The following is a 21265-nucleotide window of genomic DNA, read 5'->3' on the forward strand; positions in this document are numbered from 1 at the left end:
GCCCCTATAGGTGTAATGTGCAGGTGTTACTTTTGTCCATATAGTGTATGTTGTCTTAAAACCATTCAGTTGAAACTCATGGTCAGCAGCATGGTCAGGCTTACTAAAGACAAAATCAGTGCTTGAAACATCTTCTCTCATGAAATATGAACATGGGAATAAATAATTTTGTTACATCAAAGATGTTGAATACAAAAAAAAAACAATCAAATTAATATAACCTAAGCTAATGGTATAATTACAATAATAAGGCTGCAGTAGTGGTAGCCTGTAGGCTTGACATAGCAAGCTTTAGCCATATTGTTTTCACAGAAAACTCTGTGTGGACTGTAACTGTGTGATATCTATAGCAGGAACTACCAAACCATACGCAGAATTTAGCCTGCAGGTTTCTGACCAGAAACATGACATTTTCTCAGGTTTGAGCAGGCTTCTCTGTGGCATTAATACATTAGCTGTCATGCTGAAACAGGTCTTTGAAGGAAGGTGCCGTGAATACAGCTCTTCAGCCTAAACTTTAGACTTAGGAACACTCATAGGAGTAGCCTTTCAGTCAGTATAAGCTGCTTCCTCCTTTGCATACCGAAAACATACTTAGAAAGTGGTAATCTTGGCCTGCCATAATGCATGATGAGCACTTCCCAGTCTCCTGCAACTATATTGCCAATAGGTGATGGTTTGAGGGTGTAGTCAGACAAAAGCATATTGCACATAATTTCAAAAAGCCCACTTCATATATCTCAGTATTCAGTGGCGGAACTACAGGCAATGCAGGTCTACCAGTAGCGCTTAACATGGACTCCTTAGGTTGTTAGCTTAGATCATTTGTCTAAATTGGAGCCCCATGATTGTTGAGATGTAGTGAGTTGACAAGTGTGCATGTTCAAGGTCATTTTCATTTCCATTACTATTTTTGCACTACGGCCCATAAAATCATAGTTATGCCGCAGGTAATATTCTTTTTATTGCCATATTGCCCACCCTAACTGTTCTACAGGCCTATATATCCAATAGATCCAATAGCTCTTTGTCTGAGCAGAGTTTTGTGTTATGAAAAGGTTTAAAATGCCCCAAGGGGCCACCTCCTTTTTTAGCCTTTCTGATTATCAGATAAGCTTTAGCAAAGGGACACATTGGTAACTTTTCTCAGTGTTATCTACTAATGTTCTATACTGTCAAAATGTTGAATTACAGTCATATGCATATATATATATATATATATGCAACTCCAGCAGTACTGCTGTGTCTGATACTTTCAGACCAGCGCAACACACACTAACACACCACCACTACATCAGTATTACTACAGTGCTGAGAATGATCCACCACCCAAATAGTACCTGCTCTGTGAGGGTCCATGGGGGTCCTGACCACTGAAGAACAGGGTAAAATGGGGCTAACAAAGTATGCAGAGAAACAGATGGACTACAGTCTGTAATTGTAGAACTACAAAGTGCAGCTATATAGTAAGTGGAGCTGATAAAATGGACAATGAGTGTAGAAACAAGGAGGTGGTCATAATGTTTTATATATGTATTTTTCCCCAAAATGTTAAAGTCAGCAAATAAACAGTAGTTGTGCATTAAAATCAACACATCACCAAAACATGTGATTTTAACAGGGGCACCATGTGCACAACTGTACATATGAAACTGTTTGTGTCTTTATTGGTTACCTGAAAGAGCACAGTTATATCTCTCTGACACATAAGGGTTCAACAGAGCATCTGATATCTAAATGAGAAATGAAGTATTTGCACTATGACTCTAATAGGGCCTCCATTTGTAAGAATGTCAAGCCGAGCACACAGTGCTTTCAGTTGATTTAAGATGTTGTAATATGAAGGAAATCAGTGTTTTGGGGACAATGATTCAGGCATCTGTGATTTATGTACGTTGTTCCAGAGTCAGCAAAAAGAGCTGAGAAAACTTAGTGTAGCCAAAGAACCTTGACTGTGTTATTGATAATGACACGTTGGGAGAGTTTTCATTAACGTTGAGAGGCACATAAGGCAGTGAAGCTGCTCAATACAAAGTTTTACATACATATCACTTTACCCCAATAAGACTCTACAGAATGGGAGTGTTATGTGATTATATGTGATGGAAGGGCAAATAAGAAGCTGGTACATATTTTCATACACTATGGGGATGTAAATTGATCTTGCCTTTCCAAACTCTCTTGGAAACTGGCTTGGTAATGATATTCCAGTCTCACCAAGGTTATATCTATTGGGAGACAAAACTGAGATCTCCTACATTAATGAGAGGGACTTTAATCTTATAATTACGTCTTATATTACAGCAGCCTGACAGATTCTCAGGTGGTGGAAGGAGACACGAACCCCCACATTTAGAATGTGGGTTGATTCTTTACGTGCCTTCTGTAAAACATAAACATTGGGGAAACTTGGGAAGTTTATTTCTCAGTGTAAACTGTGACATATTGGAATTAATGTATTTGTTCATATATATATATATATATATATATATATATATATATATATATATATATATATATATATATATGTGTGTGTGTGTGTGTGTATATATATATATATATATATATATATATACACACACACATATAATATCTTATTGTGCCAGCCATGTTTTTTAATGAAACATGAAAACCAATAATACTTAATTTACAGAAAGAATAACAAAGATGATGTAGTACAACAAAACTTTTAAATCTTGTTTCTGAATAATTGTGATTTCAATGTTGCAAGCAAAATAAATTGGGATTGTAACATTGCCATTATTATGCGTCCATATTGGCAATTGATCATAAGTTTTATAAATTGCGAAGGCTGCATGTGTTTAGATGTGTGACAAGTTTTAGCCAAAGGGCTTTTGTTCATGATTTTCCATGTTTTTACTGGTTACAGAACAATACATCGTGGAAACCAGAAACTTGTCAAGACTGCACCTGCCACGGCGATGTTGTCATCTGCAAAGCTACACGTTGCCAGAATCCTCAATGTGACTTTCAGAGGGTAAGACTGATGCTTCTGGACTGAATTCTAAAAGTAAATTGCCGGATAGATTAATGGACGGAAGGATGAGCAGATCAGTTGATTGATGGCTGAATGAGCAGATGGATGGATGGATGGGGGGGGTGAATCTGGAAGATGAATAAACGGATGGTTGGATTAGCCTGACGGCAGTATGTATGGATGAATAACTGGAAAGATAAATGAATGCAGGAGGCTGAATGTTCTCATTGTCATTCTAATAGATGGGCTGCAGGTTTATTATATTCGTGCTACTTTTCGCTAAGATGAGAACAATAAATTTTACTTCCTGTTTTTGTTCTTTCCTGCAACCACGCAATCTAGTAAAACTCTGCAGAGTCAACAATCAATTCTTCTGGCAACTTTTCCAATGGGTTCCATTTAAACTGCAATAAAACTCTAGCCATTGTGCTCACCGAAGCATAGGCCCAACCCTGCATTATCAAGCCTTTATTGTCTCTTATTATTCTTCTATAAACTTGAAAGCTATTAGCTTATCTGACTGATGGTCTGCTTTTGCTTATTCATCAATATCTCATTTTGACAATTAGCAGTTCTATTAAGGCTAATGCTAGCATGCTAACATGGCTGTTTGGATGTGTTCCCAGGGCGAGCGCCTGAGAATCCCTCCTAACAAGTGCTGTCCGGAGTGTTTCCCACAGTCATCCGGCTCCTGCCAGCACCGGGGGGCAGTTTATGGGGTAAGTGACACTCCTGTGGACAAGGCCCACAAGGCCCCAGTCTTGCCTCCTGGCAGATCCTGCCACTTCTCGTGGAGTGCTGAGTGGTTGATGCCTCAGTTGATGCACAATTGTGTTCTTGTTAGTGTCCCGCTCTTCCCTGACACAGTGAAACTCTTGTTTGTCCAAGTCGTCCTCCTAACAAGCCACTTGGCGCGCTGTTTAAGATTCTGACGGTGTAGCTTCCAGCTCGAGTGGCATTTGCTTAGGGAAGCCGGCTGTGTTGGCAGAGGGGCCTAATTCCATAATTAACTTGCACCAAGTTCACGCAAACTTTTGAACAACGCAGAGCAGCTGATTGAACTAAAGAGCTTTTAACCAACTGTTTATTTCTCCTAAACAAACTGTACATCACCTTGTTGTGTCATATCCTATATGCCAAAGCATAAGCTTGTATTTTCAAGGAAATATAGGACATATTTTTTAAATATTACAGTGTAGTTTTGAAATGTATTTTGCCACATCAGCTGCCCTTTACATTGTGTGTGAATCATGAACAGACCAACAGAAATGACTCAAAATTACTTGGAATGAAATGTCATTACATTTACATACATTAAAAGTGATAAAGGTTTTTCCCTCCTCCAGTAAAGTTGTCATTTTAGAGGTATAACCTTTTGATATATTTCAAAAGGCCCATATCCTACATTTTACATTGTTCTGATTGTCCCATATTGTACCTCATTCAAAAAGCAGCCTGGGTGGAAACTAACTCCTTATAAATTCAGCATGAATGGGTGAAGGTAAACTGCTGTAGGCTGAACAGGCAGATATATATAAGTGTATATATAAGTGCTGATATTTCTAGCCTTCTTTTTACTTGTTAGCTTCAAAAGTTAAGATTAACCCTGATAGCAAATTTTGTTTAAAGGAAATACATCTCATTAAAACTCCCTTGATATCTCTAATAACATACATTACTACGTCATTGTAATTCAAATAGAAAGACTTGATTATGTTTCCAGAAGAATAGACATCCTAAATGTATATTTACATATATTTCTAATATATTATGACATACAGTAAATATCCTGAAAAACGTATTAGAAAAAATTTAATGTGAAAAACAACATACGTACCACAAAGGAGCTTTTGGGGGTCTTTAGCTACTGGTGATGCCATCACACAGTATAAGCAAACAGCCACTCTCCCACAACCTCCTAACCTCTCTCGCTCTGTCTCACTGTTCCTCTGTCTCTTCAGCATGACAGCCAGTGGAGTGAGTCCAAGTGCTCAGTGTGTACATGTTCACTGGGGAAAGTGACCTGCGTCCCTCCTGGCTGCCCTCAGCTCAGCTGTGGGAGCGGTCAGAGCCCTTACATCCCAGTCGGAGAGTGCTGTCCTAAGTGCGCTCAAAATGGAGGTAGGAGTGTCATACAACTGAGACCATCCAAGTACAGAGTAAAAAAAACACTAGTGTTAAAAAAACTCCTGACCAACTGCAAAAAAACACTGTTGTACCGTTCACATTGTTTGTACGTTGATGAGTGAAAAATGTTCCAGCCCAGAACCTTTATTTCTAACAGTGTAGCTGGCTAATTCTTAAGGGAATTACTGACCAATTGGCCATAGTGCTACATCACTAAAGCTAGTAAGCATCACATTTGTGTTTATTAGCCTCTAAATAAGTGGCTAATAGTCAGGATTTGTTGAGCGTAATAGGGGGTCCCAATGGTCGTGTGATGTATTTGTGTAATGCATTTTGGGTGAGAGAACACTATGGACGAAAACACAGAAACAATACAAAATCAGGAATTCTAGCAAACTGATGAGGCTAAAGGGTGCAATAGTGCTTTACATAATACAACACAGCATAATAAATAACATATTAAATACTAGCTTTAAACCGGAATGCCCTTTTAACTAATCTCAAACAGACATGCTTAAGTGGTTTAGACACTGTATGTCATTTTGTTAGCAATGCAAATGGACAAAAGTACATCACATCGCTAAAAACGTGTCATAGCTATTTTGAAACCTGAGATTTATGTGTACTTTCATCTGCCCAGCTTGTCTTGTAGTATTTACAAGGTAAAATTGCCACACCATGTTTTCCAATTTTTACAGCAGCACTTTGACAAGTTTGCATTTGCCTCAGAAATAGGAACATGCTTTGATTCACCTACACTGCAACCCGTGTACTATACATCTGCCAGGGCCATTATTTTTTCATCACTCATGTATGTTATGTAGCATTCAGGCTCAGATCTTGATCTCTCATGCATAAATGTTTGCAATGTTAATTTAGAGTCGTTTTTTAAAGTTGGCTGGATGCCTCAGCGGTTGTATAATACACGTGTTCTTCATTCAGGGTTACACACTGAAAAGCGCAAAGTCGTCTGTGCTTATAGATTTAGTTTGCGATGCTACATATTACAGACAATATTACAGAAATCTCATAGGCCGCATTTCCCACCAATTCAGTGTCAAAACCAATTCAGAGCAGGATTCGACATTAGGTAAAATTAGGTAAAACTGACCATAGCCAGATTTTAAAGCAGAACTAAGTGCCTTAAACTACTGTTCACAGCCATGTCAGAATACTTAAGGTGAATGTTCAATGAAAAATTGAATGTACAAAATTTTCTCCTTTCCCCAAATGGGGAAGACAGCCGAGACATGTTTGGTGTCTGAAGTTTACTTCTTTAGTTTTGCACTGCAGTAACGAGGCTAATGAAGATAAAAAGAGACGGCCCACATTCGATACAGTGTGACAAGTGCTGAATCGGAAATTGGTGGAAAAAAATAATGAAACAAATCCAATTATATAACAAATGTAGCTTGAAAGATCACAGAATTGTTTGTAGAGCAACGTAGCCTAAAGCAATGTTAGGGATGTTCAGTTGACGTCTTTTTAATGCAAGATGTACTGCATCTCATGCTTTAAAAGAAGCAGAACACACTTCTTAGGGGGTGGGGTAATGCATTTGATTGACAAGTAGGTAAACATGAGACAGCAATTTGATAGAACGCGAAAGGTATCTATACTGTCCTTTGTTTACATGTCACATATGCATGGCTATATTTATACCTGTAGTATAGTAGAGTGTTTGTTTAACAGTTTGAGCATGGCACTTTTAGAAGACCATCTTAAGTGAAGCACTACAATTATTGAATTATTGACTTGATATCAGCCGATAGTTAAGGTTTCAGTATCTGCAACGGAAAAGAATCAAGTGGCGTCTACCATCTCTATTGCTATGGCGGTAATGGCAGCCCTTCTTTCTTTTTTAAAAGTTGGTTGGAATTCTCAGAGGTTGTATAATACATGTGTTCTTTGTCACTGTTGCCACACTGAAGAGTGTAAAGCCTCTTTGCGCTTGTAGCTTTAGCTGTCTCAGAGCTTTCCAAGTTTCTCTTGACGAAGCCCCCTGAGAGGGGTTAGGCTGCAGTGCTCTGTCCTCGCTCGACTCCAGAACAGAGTGACTGTCTGAACCACTGAATCACTGTCTGAACTGTCAATTAGCTTTATTGTTATTCAGGAGTTTTACAACTTGCCTTTTACAGCAGCACACTTTAAGCCCAGAAGAGCCATTTGTGAAAGTGTGATTGACATTGTTTTGGAAGATATGGGTATTTAAATTAAAGAACGTCCACATAGATTAGAAAAAACAGTCGTTTCTGCATTTTAGATTTAGTGAAAATAATAGTGATAGTGAAGACAGTAAAACGATGAAGTAACACTTGAGGAATTAAAAGGCCCATATCCTACATTTTTCAGATATTTGATTTTTTTATCTTGACATCTACTTATAACATTTGTATTATTTTATGTAACCAAAGACAGTCAGTCATTTTTACATGACCATTTTCCAGTCTTTCTTTAATCCCTTAAAAAACACTGTTTTCATTACTGTGCCTTTAAGGCTGATATATAGAAATGAGCTCTGTTCTGATTGGCTGTTCTGCATTGGGCCTCATTCTTAAAGCAGTCCAGGCTGAAGCACTTCTTATAACTTTACTGTGAATGGGCAGGGCTAAGCCGCTGTAGGCTGAATGGGCGGATATGTGTAAATGCTTTGCTTTGGGCCGTCACTCAGTTTTCCATTATATGGGCCCTTTTAACAATTCGAAACAATCTTCTGTTTTCGATTTTTCAAAGTAGCCTCCCTTTTGCTTGATGCAGCTTTACACACACTTGGTATTCTCTCAAGCAGCCTTATAAAAAGCCGTCTAAGATGCTTTTCCAGCAGGCTGCAGGCTTGGAAAAAATCCACATATACTGTTACCTTACTGACTGCTGAAAGCTTAGGGGGGAAACAGAAATGAAATTCATTTCAGAAATGAAATTTGAGCATTTAAGTAAAAATCTTTAGATGAAAATGTCCTTAAGATTATGAATAACATACATTCAGTCAGTTTTGTGTAATCTTTTGACCGGTACTGTGCATAGCTAGTACTTTCACTCTCTCTCTGTCACACGTACACATCCTCACTAATGCATGGCTTCTCCACAGCTTCATGCTCATGGGAGGATGAAGAGCACAGAGATGGTGAGGAATGGACCCTTAGTCCCTGCACCAAGTGTATATGCCAGAATGGACAAACACACTGCTCCAATGCTGAGTGTCCACCCATCACATGCAAGCCGGTCAGTACAATAACCAAAATAAATGATTATATTAAATATTTTCAAGTATTTTAATTTACAGTAAAATCTGAATTTACTTCAGAATGTAACCATGCTGTCAGCTGCACAACATACGGTTATATGCAAACATTTGAACACCCCTGTTTTAGTAGTCTTCTAAGTAAAAATAAGTCAACACATCCTCTATAGAGAACACACTTAAATATGACATTTGTCTGCTAATTTTAGTGCACAATTTCTATTTATTTGCTGAGTTTAACATATTAAAAAATAAAACACAATATATAAAATGTGCTATAACCTTTGCACAAGCCACAATTTATGTTCTGTTTTTTGGGGGGTTTTTTTGGGTTTCCAAAATGTCAAATTCAGCCGATAAACTATAGTTGTACATCAAAATCTGCAGAAGAGTGTTCTGTGTAGAGGATTTGTTCATTTATTTTTACTTACAAGACATGAAATTCAGTCAGGATTGTTCAAACTCTTGCATATGACTGTTTCATTTGTTTATCGCTATTGCAAAAATAAGGCTTTACACTAGATATTGAAACATTGCTGTGAGGATTTGATTGCAGTCAGCCTCGAGAGCATTAGTGAGGTCGTATACTGATGTTGGATGATTAGTTCTGAATCAGATATGCCACTCCAACTCATCCCAGTGATATCTGGTGGTGCTCCATCACTCCAGAGAACGCATTTCTACTGCTCCACCATCCAATTCAGGGGGGCTTTAAACTCCTGTAACTGACCCTCATGTGCAGAGACTCAAAAGCATCCCATCCTGTTGGCAGTGCTTTTCTGTGGAGAGTATACAAGCTGTCTGCAATTGTCACTAATTGGTGCACCATAAGGTACCTGAATTCACTAATTAATGCTAAAGTCAGAGAACACCTGTTTTGCACTCTACTGCCACTTTAACTCTTTTATCCTTCCAGTCTTAAAAATCTAGAAAAACTGAAATTGAAACACTGAAACTGAACATCTGAGATGTGCAGTAAGGTTTTATTGACAGACAAGTCTGAATTTGTAATATGCGATTGGAATCGTGAGAAGCAGAAAATGCAACCACCTTGTAAGACTGAACTTTGGAAGTGTTTACAAGAAGCATAGACTTTTGTACAGTACTATATGTGTAATACTGATATATTCCATGGGGACATGTTTGTGTTTGTCTCTTTTGCAGAATGAAAACCTGGTGATCCAGCCAGGACAATGCTGCCCTCAGTGCGTTTCAAACCCCTGCATAGCAGCCGGCAAAGAATACAAGGTAAAGCCCCAGATAATGACGTGGGTGAGTGGAGAGGCTTGAGAGAAGAGGAACAGAGAGAGAGAGAAAATAAGGGTCATTAGTCTTTAAAGATGAGGAGGAAAAGATGATGCATTAAAGGAACTCTTTACATGTGGAGAATTCTCATCAGCATCGCATGTGCTTTCAGAGATTACAGCAGAGTTTCACATGTACATTCACATGGACTCTCTTCATGGTTTCGTCACAGGCTTCTGTTTCTCATAACAACACACACTCATTCTTAGACATAGGAGTTTTCAGCACATTCACTCCAACAAACATAAAGGGGCAAACAAAGAGCAAGGGCCAAAATGAAGTGAATTTATAATGGGCAATGCAGTACTGCACCATACAGTGGGGTTACTATGAGTAGAAAAAGATCTTTACTAACAAATGTATAAAAATATTTTTTAATTATTGCTTAGATCTCAATAGAATAACCAAGTTAAATCTCAATAGAATAACCAAGATAAGTGAAAAGTCAAATATTCAATTTTCCACTGACCCCGTATGTAGTTTGTTGATCAGTTTTGTATTGGAACTACTAGGCTAATGTAGCTGACAGATAGACTTGCTTATGTGGAGTGTGACTGTTATATACTGTTTTCTAAAAAATGGACAAAAGTATGTTAGAAACAGTAGAAGCAGCCATATGGAAATGTGGCTTTTAGGTCATACTCTTGCAAAAAAGTAAATCATTTTGCTAAAGATTTGTATTTCAATTGTTCTTTTGTATTTTTTGCTTCTGTTACTTGTTGGCTACATTAGCCTCGTAGCTCTTTTGTTAAAAAAGGAAGCAAACTTAAGACACTAAGGCCCAATCCCATCTCTCATTTTTACCCCTACCCCTTGTTTTCTAGGGTCACCTTGCCCCTTGGAACTGAGTTACAAGGGGTAGTGATTGAAGTCTTCCCCTATGAAATGGGACAACCCTCAAATAAAAAAGAACACTGTTTCATTAACAGGCTACTAGCAGTGCTCTGTAGGCGACCCTGCCAGTCTGCAGTGATAGCACAGGAGGGTAAAGTTCAGCAACCTCACTGCTGGTCTTCACTTCACTTTAGGGCATCATATGCTTTCATAGAGGGGGGATGCAATAATTATTTATTATCGCCCACCTCTAATTCTTCAGTGATATGAAGCTGAAGTCAGTTGTTCACCAGCTTCTTGTGCAGATTTTCCCAAGGTGCCAGAATGTAACTGCTGCACCATTTAAGGTGGAACGGGAAGTTTAGCTACCGAGACATCAACATATTACTAGCTTTTTTATGGTTGTTGTGAAGAAAAGGACCATATGAAAGTGAAATGAAATTAAACTAAGATTATACAATGGTCATTGAAATTTTTAACAGACAAAATACGCACATTTGTGGGGTTTTTTGGTCGCTTGTGCAGCCATCTTGGGATTGGGCCCAAGCATGCTTTTGCTGATTACCCTTTTGAGACTGGGGGAAATTGTGTAAATTTGATTTTTTTTTGTGTCCAGAAACTGTGTTCAGTAGGTTAAAGTAGCACTATGTAAGATCTTTTGTTAACCTGTTATGCTGAAACTGGTGTGCATGTGCTGCTGCAGGTCACCCTATTAAGCCTGAAGGGTCGGATGTTTGGGTCTCAAATGCAAAATTAACATAATACTAATGAAGACATGATGGCAATAGTAGATCATTCCATCCTCAGAAGACATGTTCTTCATCAGGCTTTGACTCTGTTCTCTTTGAATACTCTTTCAGTGCACTCGCAATCATCCAATTCATCTACAACCAGCATTACTGTATGTTCTTTCATACATTGCATGCAATTACACATTTCTACCAAAGAGGTTTATAAATCCACAGAACGTATTTCTGTAGACGAACTTATTAGAAGACCTGTAAGGGAAAAAGTGTTTAAATGGGTTTTACTTTCACTGTTTAAATTCATTTTTTCTGAACTATTCCCTTTAAAGCTGCGCTATCCTAATGATTCCCAGTCTCAGTCCAGAGGGCCATTTTCAATATAGCTGCGTTCTAAAAGCTAGGCTATGGTCCAGGTGGGCTGTATTTCTAGACCACTATGCCATCGAAGGCTCATCATTCACATCAGCTGTTTTCTCCTTTAATATTTTTGCACCAGCTTCTTCTCTGATGATGTGACAAAGCAGACTGCTCTATTTTACATTATCTACCAATACCAATGAGGAGTTTTCAGAAAACAGTCCCACCGAGGACCCACCTTTGGCGGCTTCAGTCTAGCTTTTGGAATGCAGCTGATGTTTTTGTCCACCCTTTAATCTAACACACCTGAACACACCGCTTTCACAAGCTGGGTCAGGTGTTTTAGAGCGCAGGATAGGACTTGAAGTGATTGGGAACCGCTTGTGTAATCAGCTAGTTAAAGTCAGTTAGATGTGAGGGTCTAATCAGGGGAATAAAGAAGCTGAAATAGAGAGATGCGTTTCTCAGTAGACCTTATCTAGGATCACATATTTGAAGGAATACGAGCACGGATGATCAAAAGAGTGGAATTCCGCCGAGCAGCACCAGGGAGAAGGAGGGGAAGAAAGACATAATGAATGAGTGAGAGAGTTGAGAAAGTGTGTGTGTGTATTTGTGTCAGACCTGGGCCTGGGTGTTAAAGCGTTTTTAATATTGATGATGCCTGTGTAATGTATATAAAATGATTATTTGGTTTTATTCTTCTATCCAGTATTAGGAGAAAAGACCTGCCCTTTTTACCAGATAGGGAAGAAGAGGAAGTCTAGCCATTCACTCACAACAACTCAAACCAGCAGGACAATTAGCAGAGTTAACTATTTTCATTGTGAAGTAAGCAAGAGCAAAAAATGGTCATGGATCTGAGGAAACTGTCTTGGAACAAAAAAAAAAAAGTGCCAAGAAATGGCAGTAACTTTACTCTTTTATTCCTCTTTTTGTTGACTCTTACAAGCCCAATATCATATAAAACTTCCTTCACTTTTTTGAGATTTATATAAAGTATTTATATAAACACTGTTAAAGTTTCTAAACATATCATTCATTCTGCAGTTCATACAGCCCAAATATAGAAACTAAGCTAAAAACTAAACCATTTTAAATTCATTGTTTTTGTGATGTCACGAAATCCAAATGCATTTACAAGTATCAGCCTACAGCAGTTTAGCCCCTTTCATTCACTCTGAAGTTATAAGGTGTGTTTCAGCTTGGACTGCTTTTGGAATGAGGCACAAGACTGGATGTCCACTCAGAACAGAGATCATGTACATATTAGTCTTAAAGGCACAGTGACAAAAATATCCCATTTAATTCCAAGGGCTGGAAAATGGTAATGTAAAAATGTGTAATGACTGCTTTTGGTACATAAAACCTCATGGATGTAATAAAAATAAAATGCAAGAAAAATGTAGAATATGGGCTCTTTAAGACAACAGGAGTGTTTAATGTAAAGCAAAGGAAAGTCTGTCCACTCGGCAGCTATTTTGACCCTCGGGCAGTTATTTCCACTCATTAAAAGGCCAGTCTCCTGCCTACTGAAAATAAGTTAGTGCATCCTCTACAGAGAACACACTTTTGCACACTTAATGCACAATTACTGTTTATTTGCTGAATTAAACGTACTTGGAAAAGAAATCATAAAATGTGGCCTGTGCAAACGTTATGGCACATTTCATATTGTATGTTTTAATTATTTCCAGTATGTTAAACTCAGCAAATAAATAGAAATTGTGAACTATCATAGGCAAAAAATGGCATATTTAAGTGTGTTCTCTGTAGAGAATATGTTAACTTATTTTCACTTGCAAAATCAACAAAACGTAATTTTACTGGGAGTGTGCAAAGGTAGTGTTACTGGGAGTGTTCATCAGAATAAGCCTTTCGTTTTCTTTTGGGTTCGATGTACTCTTCAAATGTTAGCATATGGAGCATTGGGACTTGAATGTAATAATTAGTGATATCGAATGAAAGACATGGGAAAAACATATTGTAAAGATTTTTTGCCATACAGCCTACCTCTAGTCAGACTCCATGTGGTTGTGCGGGGCAGAACATTTTCATATAATTAAATCAAATCTTAGCTTCATCCCTGCAGGGGTCTGTGGTGAACTCTTAACCCTTAAATCATATTTTGTTCCCAGGATGGTCAGCAGTGGCAGAAAAACAGCTGTACCACATGCGTGTGTGACCACGGCCAGTCACGGTGTCACATAGAGAAATGTCCCCCTCTCCACTGCGACAAGGTCAGAAACAACCCATAATGACCAATACTTCATCACACACAATCATAAATAACGAGGGGAGCTCAAATACAGTCAGCAGCTTGATTTGGTCTCTTTCAGTAAAAGAGCACCCAACAGCAGGCTGTAGTTAGGCAGTTTTGTTTATGATTATGAACAGTGTTCTCACTAAGCATTTGAAAGAAAGAGCATTTGAAGGTTTTGCTGCAGGGAACTTGATAAAGTGGGCCAGACCCACTTTCTGTGATGCGTCAGTACCATACACTACTGACGTGTTTTTAGTTTTGTCTGATGTATTAAATAATTCATCGAATTTATAGGAGAAGCATATGCATACGTTTTTTCTCTACATCCAGTTTGACTGAATTGATTCAGGAGGATTTCTGCCGTAAAGTGATACATCAGGAATTGTTAAAAGTGCATAATAAAACAAAGTGCACTTTTACAGTGTACATTTACCAGCCACTATACTAGAAACTCCTACCCTGTAGCTCCACTCTGCTGATGTACAGTTAGAGACTGTAGCTCATCTGCACAATTTCTGGCCACTGAGCCGCTCTTGCCTGGTGATTTTTTTTCGGTAGTGGACCACTGTTAACCTGGCAGTGACACTGACATGTATAAAAATGTAAGTAATGCCACTGTGTATGATACAGTCGTACCAGCATCAGACGTGCTACCATAGTGTCACTGCTGTGCTGAGCAATATCATCTCTAATAACAGCAGTCCTATGGTAGAAACTGATGCATTCTGTCTTAGTAACTGTTGCTGCATTAGACAAGCTTTACAGAAAGACAAATATCCTATTCAGTCTAATTGACCTCTGATGCCATGCCCATATTAGCAACTTGGGGTCTAACCTGGTTTTCGCTGTTACAAAAATGAATGGTATTTTTGAAAATCGCCTCTATCACCCCCTGTCACAAAGCTAATAGTTCTACATACATTTTATCATTAAACGTCTTTTCATCCTTCTTCATTAAGGAGTCGAAATATGAATGTTGCTATGGCTGTGCTAATAGCAATTTCCCACTGAAAGTGATGTGGCACAGAAGTAAGTCTATTCTTAAACTTCAACACTATAATATAATAACACCAGCTACTCCTAATGTACTCCACTGCTGCCAAAGCAACTAAACTACCACACTTGACAAGACTTGCTGGTGTGTTTGGAGTATTTTGGTAAGGTTGCCAATATTATGATGTCAGTTCAGTGCATAGCAGTGTTAGCTTGCATGTAGCAAATTTCATATTTCAACTCCTTAAAGGCATTGTAGTTCAGAGGATCCAGTGATATACAGTGGTAAAATGTGTGTAGGATAATAATCACAGGCCACAATAATGGCCTTTTCTAAAAATCCCATTAATTTTTGCCATAGAGAGTTCCAGCTTAGACTTGGAGTTTCTAACATGAGCGTGATGCCTACTACAGAATGACGACATTATTTCAGTGGTCTATAAGAAATTGCCATGCACTCAGTTTTTGTGAAAATAATTTAGTTGGTGATATTTCTAATGATGTTTATTTTGTATATGCGGGATATAATTTGTAACTACAAACGGCTGGATGTATATAAAAGTGCTTACGATTCTTTGTTACTAAACAACGGACAGAGCTACCGTGAATCGTGGCTGCTGAGCAAAACAAAACTTTCTCGAAGCTCTGACAAAACACTGTAAAAAAATACCAGCAACTCTGTACAGTTAAAATCAGACCCTTACACAATTACTGCCTGCTACTCATCATTCAGCAAAATATCGAATAATTGTTGTAAGTGTTGTGAATACTGACACAGGTTGATGGTGATGAAATGTCTAAATAAATGTATTAATTCATGTAGTTTTACCCTATTTAATAGACTAGTAAGTAGTTCTCCCCATATAACACAATATTAATGAAGGAGCGGACATCCATTTTGCTCACAGCTCAGGACTTTGCATAACTTTAGTTCTATGTTTATCACCATGATTGCTGTGACAGAGCTTAGATAACACCTTATCTGTCGTTCTTTTCGCATCATCTCATGTGTGCATCCTCAGGGTCAGATGAAGGTGAAGCGGCCTGGTCAGTGCTGTGAGGAGTGTGTGTCCACCAAAGGCAGCTGCCTGTATGAGGGTGCTGTGCGCTACCATGGCGACATGTGGAACGGCACAGGCTGCGAGTTCTGCACGTGCGAGCGTGGCCAGGTGCTGTGCCAGCGCGCCGAATGTGCCAGGCTGGAGTGCCCACGGGTAAGAGCGCCAATTTCACAAGAGAACACATTTTTCAACACCGTACACTCACAGCCAAACACATGCATTCATTACAACAGCATCATTAGAAGACATTATTTACCAGCGCTGTGGGGGTCCTTGGCCTAAATTCAGCCAATTTAAACAGGCACCTACTGTGAGAGTTTGTAAGATGATGAACAGAAAAGAGTGTTTATTGCTTTAAAAAGGCTTTTTTAACTGGAAATGCACGGTTTCTCAATTCTCAGGAAAGAAATGTGGCCTTTTCATGACCTAAATTAATATCTGATTCTTTATATTTCCTAATTTCAAGTAAAATCAGCACATTTATGTCATTTAGTGCCACTGATATAGATTGATTTGTGTTTTAGTTCATTTTTAGTTCATTCAATAAAGAATTCATGTCTGACTGAGTACAGTTCCTAATCAGTCAAACAACAAGTAGATAGTCTTAGAATTTTATTTTGGCCAGAAATGAGCTCATACTCTATTGAATAGTGTTATAATTTGTAATTCTAACATTATAAAATTGATGCAGTTGAATCATTCCTTCAGCTTCATTCTTATACCCTTAAGCACTATAGTCTACTCTGCACTGTGCTTGAAAGAACATATTAAGGATTAATAAGAACTTTTTTTTTGCCTGAGTATGGAGGTTGGAGGAGCTCAGAATCATTCACAAGGATTTCAGAAGTGTTGAAAGTGGTGAAGTTTTTAAAGTGTGCCTCTGAGCTCCTTCTAGAACAACCTTTGTTCTTGTGATATTGGCGTAGCAACTGTGAGGTTGCATCAGCGAAATGCAGCTGTTTGCTGCTGAGATGCTGCTCACCAGGTGGTCCCTACCTCTACAATTTAGGGTTGTGTCCTAGATGTGCCATTTGCAGTCCTTGATGGGGGTTTCCAATGATTGGTCAGATTTGTGCTGGGATGAAAGCCTTTGTGTTTGCATGGTCAAGTCCAAGCATTGTCCTGCAAGCACGTTGAGGCCCTTGTACAGTACTGAAAAAGTTCAGACAGTGACAAGTTTAATAAAAGGGCCTAATTTGAAGGGTGATGCAAGGGGATGCCATCCCCTGTTCCAAAAAAAATAAAAAAAAGACTCCCGAGTGGTGCAAGCATCTAAGTTAATAACATCACTCCTTTGTAAAACTGCCACCACACCTTTCCATCCTGTTTGGATTCATTTGACTTACAGTACTGTACAAAAGTCAGAGATTACCATTCAGTTATTAAGTTCTAATCAAAACCGCCATTAAGTAAATGTTACTAAGCATCAGGAAAAAAGCAGAATGCAGAAAACATATACTTACCAGAAAACATAAGCCTCAGCAACTCAATATTGTCAGTATTAATTTGTCCACTCTTTGCCTTTTATTACAGCTTTCATTCTTGTCAGGCTTTCATTTTTTCAAAGAAATCTGCAGGGATTATTTTCACACCTTCGAAGTTCAGTCTTAGAAATTGGTTGCATATCTGCTTCTCATGATCCATTTAATCCCAAACTTATCCAGTAATGTTGAGGTCTGTAATCTGGGGTGGTCTGTCTGTTGTTCTGAGAACAGTAGCAGCTTCTTTGTTTGATTTGCAAATGTTCTTTTTTGTCCATTTCCTTTTCTCAATAAGGGTTTCTTGACAGTAACACATCCTTTCAGACCCATAGCATGGAATTGTCTTCTTACAGTGCGAAGATGGACAAAAACACATTTTGCTTCATCTCAAAGTTGAAAGCTTTAAGTACTGTTTATGTGATGAGTACAGTTTTGGTGGTCTTGCACGGTTGTTAGTCCCATTTTCTCCTGATCTTTAAATTGTTGTTTGAACATCGCTTTCAGAAACTCCTGTTTTTTCACCTATGTTCATCTGGCCTTCCCCTTCTTTATGCAAGTGGATTATCTTATATATAATGTCCTCAGAAATATCTCCTGTGAAACAAATCATTTGTACTTAACAGTCGTTTTGACAATTAAATAAAGATGGGTGGTTTCTGACTTTTGCACAGGTATGCGAAATAATACAATGAATGTATTCCAAAAATAATTAGAGTATATTGATCTTTTTTTTTGTATGGTTGCAGCCTTTATCCTTCCAGATTACTGAGGAGGCCACCAACCCAGAGGCTTGTTAATGACTCAAGTGGGACAAGGACAAATACGTTACATTCAAAAATTGTTGTTATCATGTGCAAGATGGCTGCTATTGCATTCAGATTCATCCGTGCCTCATCTAATACTTGTCAGTCACAGCTTAGAAGGACGGATCTTCAGCTTCCCAGATGGCTGACATTTGAATGAGAGTGAGAAGGAAAGCTATTACTCCACAGTTTCCAATTTTAATGAGATTCTGTCTCTGCCTTTAAGTGGATGATAGCTGAGGCAATCAAGCTGGGTCACACAAAAGACACTCGTAGTGACTTCCTCCTGAACGACCTCCCCCCAAACCACCAGCGAGCCTCCAAAGAAGTCACATAGGTCACACAAGACATTCTTGCTGTAATTTGAGTTGTCTGGGATATTGCACAGCAATGCAGTCATGTCCCGAGTTGGTTTTCAAACAGAATTAAAATGAACCTGAAATATTCTGCCGTTTGCCAGGGAGAAGAGATGGTGTATTTAAGTGGGAAGTGTTGCCCGGAGTGTAAGTCAGCGGTCAGCTCCTGCGTGTACACACACCCTGAGAAAGAGGTATGCAGCAGATTCTTACAGAGTCCTACACTAAGAGAATTTGGAAGCATGTGATGTTTTTTAAAACAGGATAAATTAGATGCTGATCTGAACCCTAAATGTTCATGTTTTTTCAGGGGACGAAAACCAACGTGAAAAGTTTCAGACGTCTTGCTGTAAGTAGAGCTGAAAAATAATTCATTAATGTTGGAGTTCAGGAAACGCCGATTGAAGTTTGCATTACAAATGAGCAGAGGATCCCTTCATTCCCTCAGAGCAGCACAGCAGCAGTTCACAGTCATTGTTCGGCAGATCCACTGATATAGTATTTGATTTTTATTAATGATTAAATTATGTAAATAATTAAATAATAAATAATTAAATAATGATACTGAAATGTGAAAAGAGAGTGTTTCATGAGTGGTTAAGGTGGTTTTATTTCTGCATGTTTGGATTTATTTCTTCAATAGCTTTTGAACAGTGGCTGAACAGAAGGTTACTATGTTCAGATGATCATTGTTGGCAGTTTATTTCTTTGTTTAGTTTGTGCCTGAAATTTACACATTGATTTCTGTGGACTGTCGTAACTGCTGTGGCGCTGTAAGCTAACAGCTACACTGACAGTCTGCAAATTACATTGCAAGTGGCAATCTTTGGGGTCCAAGCACCATTTGCCATTATGAAGCCAGTGGAACACAAATAATGGGCAGGGTTGACTGACTAATTTTGTACACATCGACCTTTTGACCTTGATATAGTAAGCAGCAGATTTTTCAACAAGTAAATCAAAACACCTAGAAAACAGTACAAAATTTGACATAATTGGTATTTGCATAGCTGTTGAACTCAACTAAACTAAATATTTCCACAGCAGTCACTCCTATATTTTAGTCTCTAGTGCTCTAGAATTTCATCACTTTCTCCCAAGAATGATGCCACCAAACTGCTATAGTGGGTTGGTTTCTGAACTTGTCATCTTTTTCACTGCTCATGAGTTTTCATGACTGCTTATTAGTGTAAATTATTGATCATGCCCAAGGAAATGTTTTGGGGATACTCTGACAAACATTCTTAAGAATAAAGAATTAATAAAGAACCTTCATACTGTGTAAGGGTTCCTTTAGCTTTTAAAGTAGGGGTGCCCAAACTGCAATGTTCTTGATGGGCTGAGGGCCAGACAAAACAGTATACAAATGAAGAAGCTGAAATAAAGAGTTTAAATTGAGTTTTTAAAAATGTCCACACTTTGGACAGAGCTGCTTTAAACATTTCTTCATTCTTACAAATCTCTTTATTAAACATTTATGTAACCAGAAGTATTCTTCTGTGGCATAGCTCAAAGAACACTGTGTGGCACCCTTTTTTTTAAAAGAGTGAAGTATCAAGTGAAACGAAGAGGAAAACACCTTTCATTTAAGAAAGCTTTTTACTTAAAATTGGTCTTTATGAAAATAGCTCACATATTCAGGCTATGCAATTGTGTGTGTTTCAGAACCTGGAGAGTGTGAGTGAGAGTCCTTGTCGAGAATGTCAGTGTCGGGATGGTCATGTTACCTGTTATCAGCGCTCCTGCCCTACCTGCCCTGCTGGGACCCTCGCTGTGCCGCGGCAGGGACAGTGCTGCTCTGAGTGCCACCCAGGTGAGACTGTGTGTGTCTGTGTGTAATCACTGCAAAACATCATGCCACATTAAGGGGGAATTGAATCGCTGAGATATAAAGAAAGTCATTGAGAGTGGTTTGATATGAAATTGTGCATTGTAGAGAAACTTACTGATTTCTTGACAATGGTGGTGATAGGAACCACAGGTCACAATGTCTACGACACAAATATATCTACTTTATTCACTATTGAAAACCACCAGTGAATGTATATGCTTTTATAGGTTAATATATAATGTTGATCATGGTAAAATAGTAGTAAATATGAGGAAAAAAGTTTTGGCTATTTTAGCTTAAAACACCCAGCATGTAGTCCGCCATGAATGTGTTTTTAAATATGTTTTAGGTCAAAAACTTTTCTCAGAGTACCATAAAACAGTGTCTCAGGCATCAGGCAATGTATTCGTAACTATTTCATGCAATGGCTTTTTGTGTAGGAGCTTTTAGAGGCATTAAACTCTTCAGACATCTGGTTCCTATTGCCACCACTGTGAACAATTCAGACTCGAGAACCAAGCATTTTATATCAAACCACTTTGACTGAATTTGTTTACATCTCAACAATTTGATTATGCAGAAATGCAGATTTTGTTTCCTTGTTCAATAATAACTGCATTCACTTTATACATAACCTTTATGTGTTATCATGCAGGCAGACCTTCTAATGTTAAAGTATTATACTTTTTCTCTCTTTTGTGTTTTGCTGCATTTCATTAAAGATTTAAAATCAAAATGAAATATTTTAAAAGATAATTTTGGTTAGGTAATAGAGCCTCCTAGCAGAGTTCCCCAGAGGAGAACATTTCTTTGCCCTGAACTCTTAGCTCTCTCTTGCCAACAAGATATTCTAATTGTCTCTCTCTCTT

At 38.3% G+C, this 21265-nt stretch overlaps 1 protein-coding gene across 1 annotated transcript in view; it reads left to right on the forward strand.

The window, feature by feature from the left end:
• Positions 1-21265, forward strand: part of fras1 (Fraser extracellular matrix complex subunit 1) — a 206622-nt gene that overhangs the window by 58126 nt on the left and 127231 nt on the right. Inside the window, 10 exon segments of the mRNA XM_036598414.1 lie at positions 2891-2998; positions 3625-3717; positions 4960-5119; positions 8214-8347; positions 9531-9614; positions 13747-13848; positions 15887-16078; positions 18670-18759; positions 18876-18914; positions 20231-20378. Of these exon segments, the coding sequence (XP_036454307.1) occupies positions 2891-2998; positions 3625-3717; positions 4960-5119; positions 8214-8347; positions 9531-9614; positions 13747-13848; positions 15887-16078; positions 18670-18759; positions 18876-18914; positions 20231-20378 (1150 nt within the window).

The sequence above is a fragment of the Colossoma macropomum genome, unplaced genomic scaffold (assembly GCF_904425465.1).
Source record: "Colossoma macropomum unplaced genomic scaffold, Colossoma_macropomum, whole genome shotgun sequence".
Lineage (NCBI taxonomy): Eukaryota > Metazoa > Chordata > Actinopteri > Characiformes > Serrasalmidae > Colossoma > Colossoma macropomum.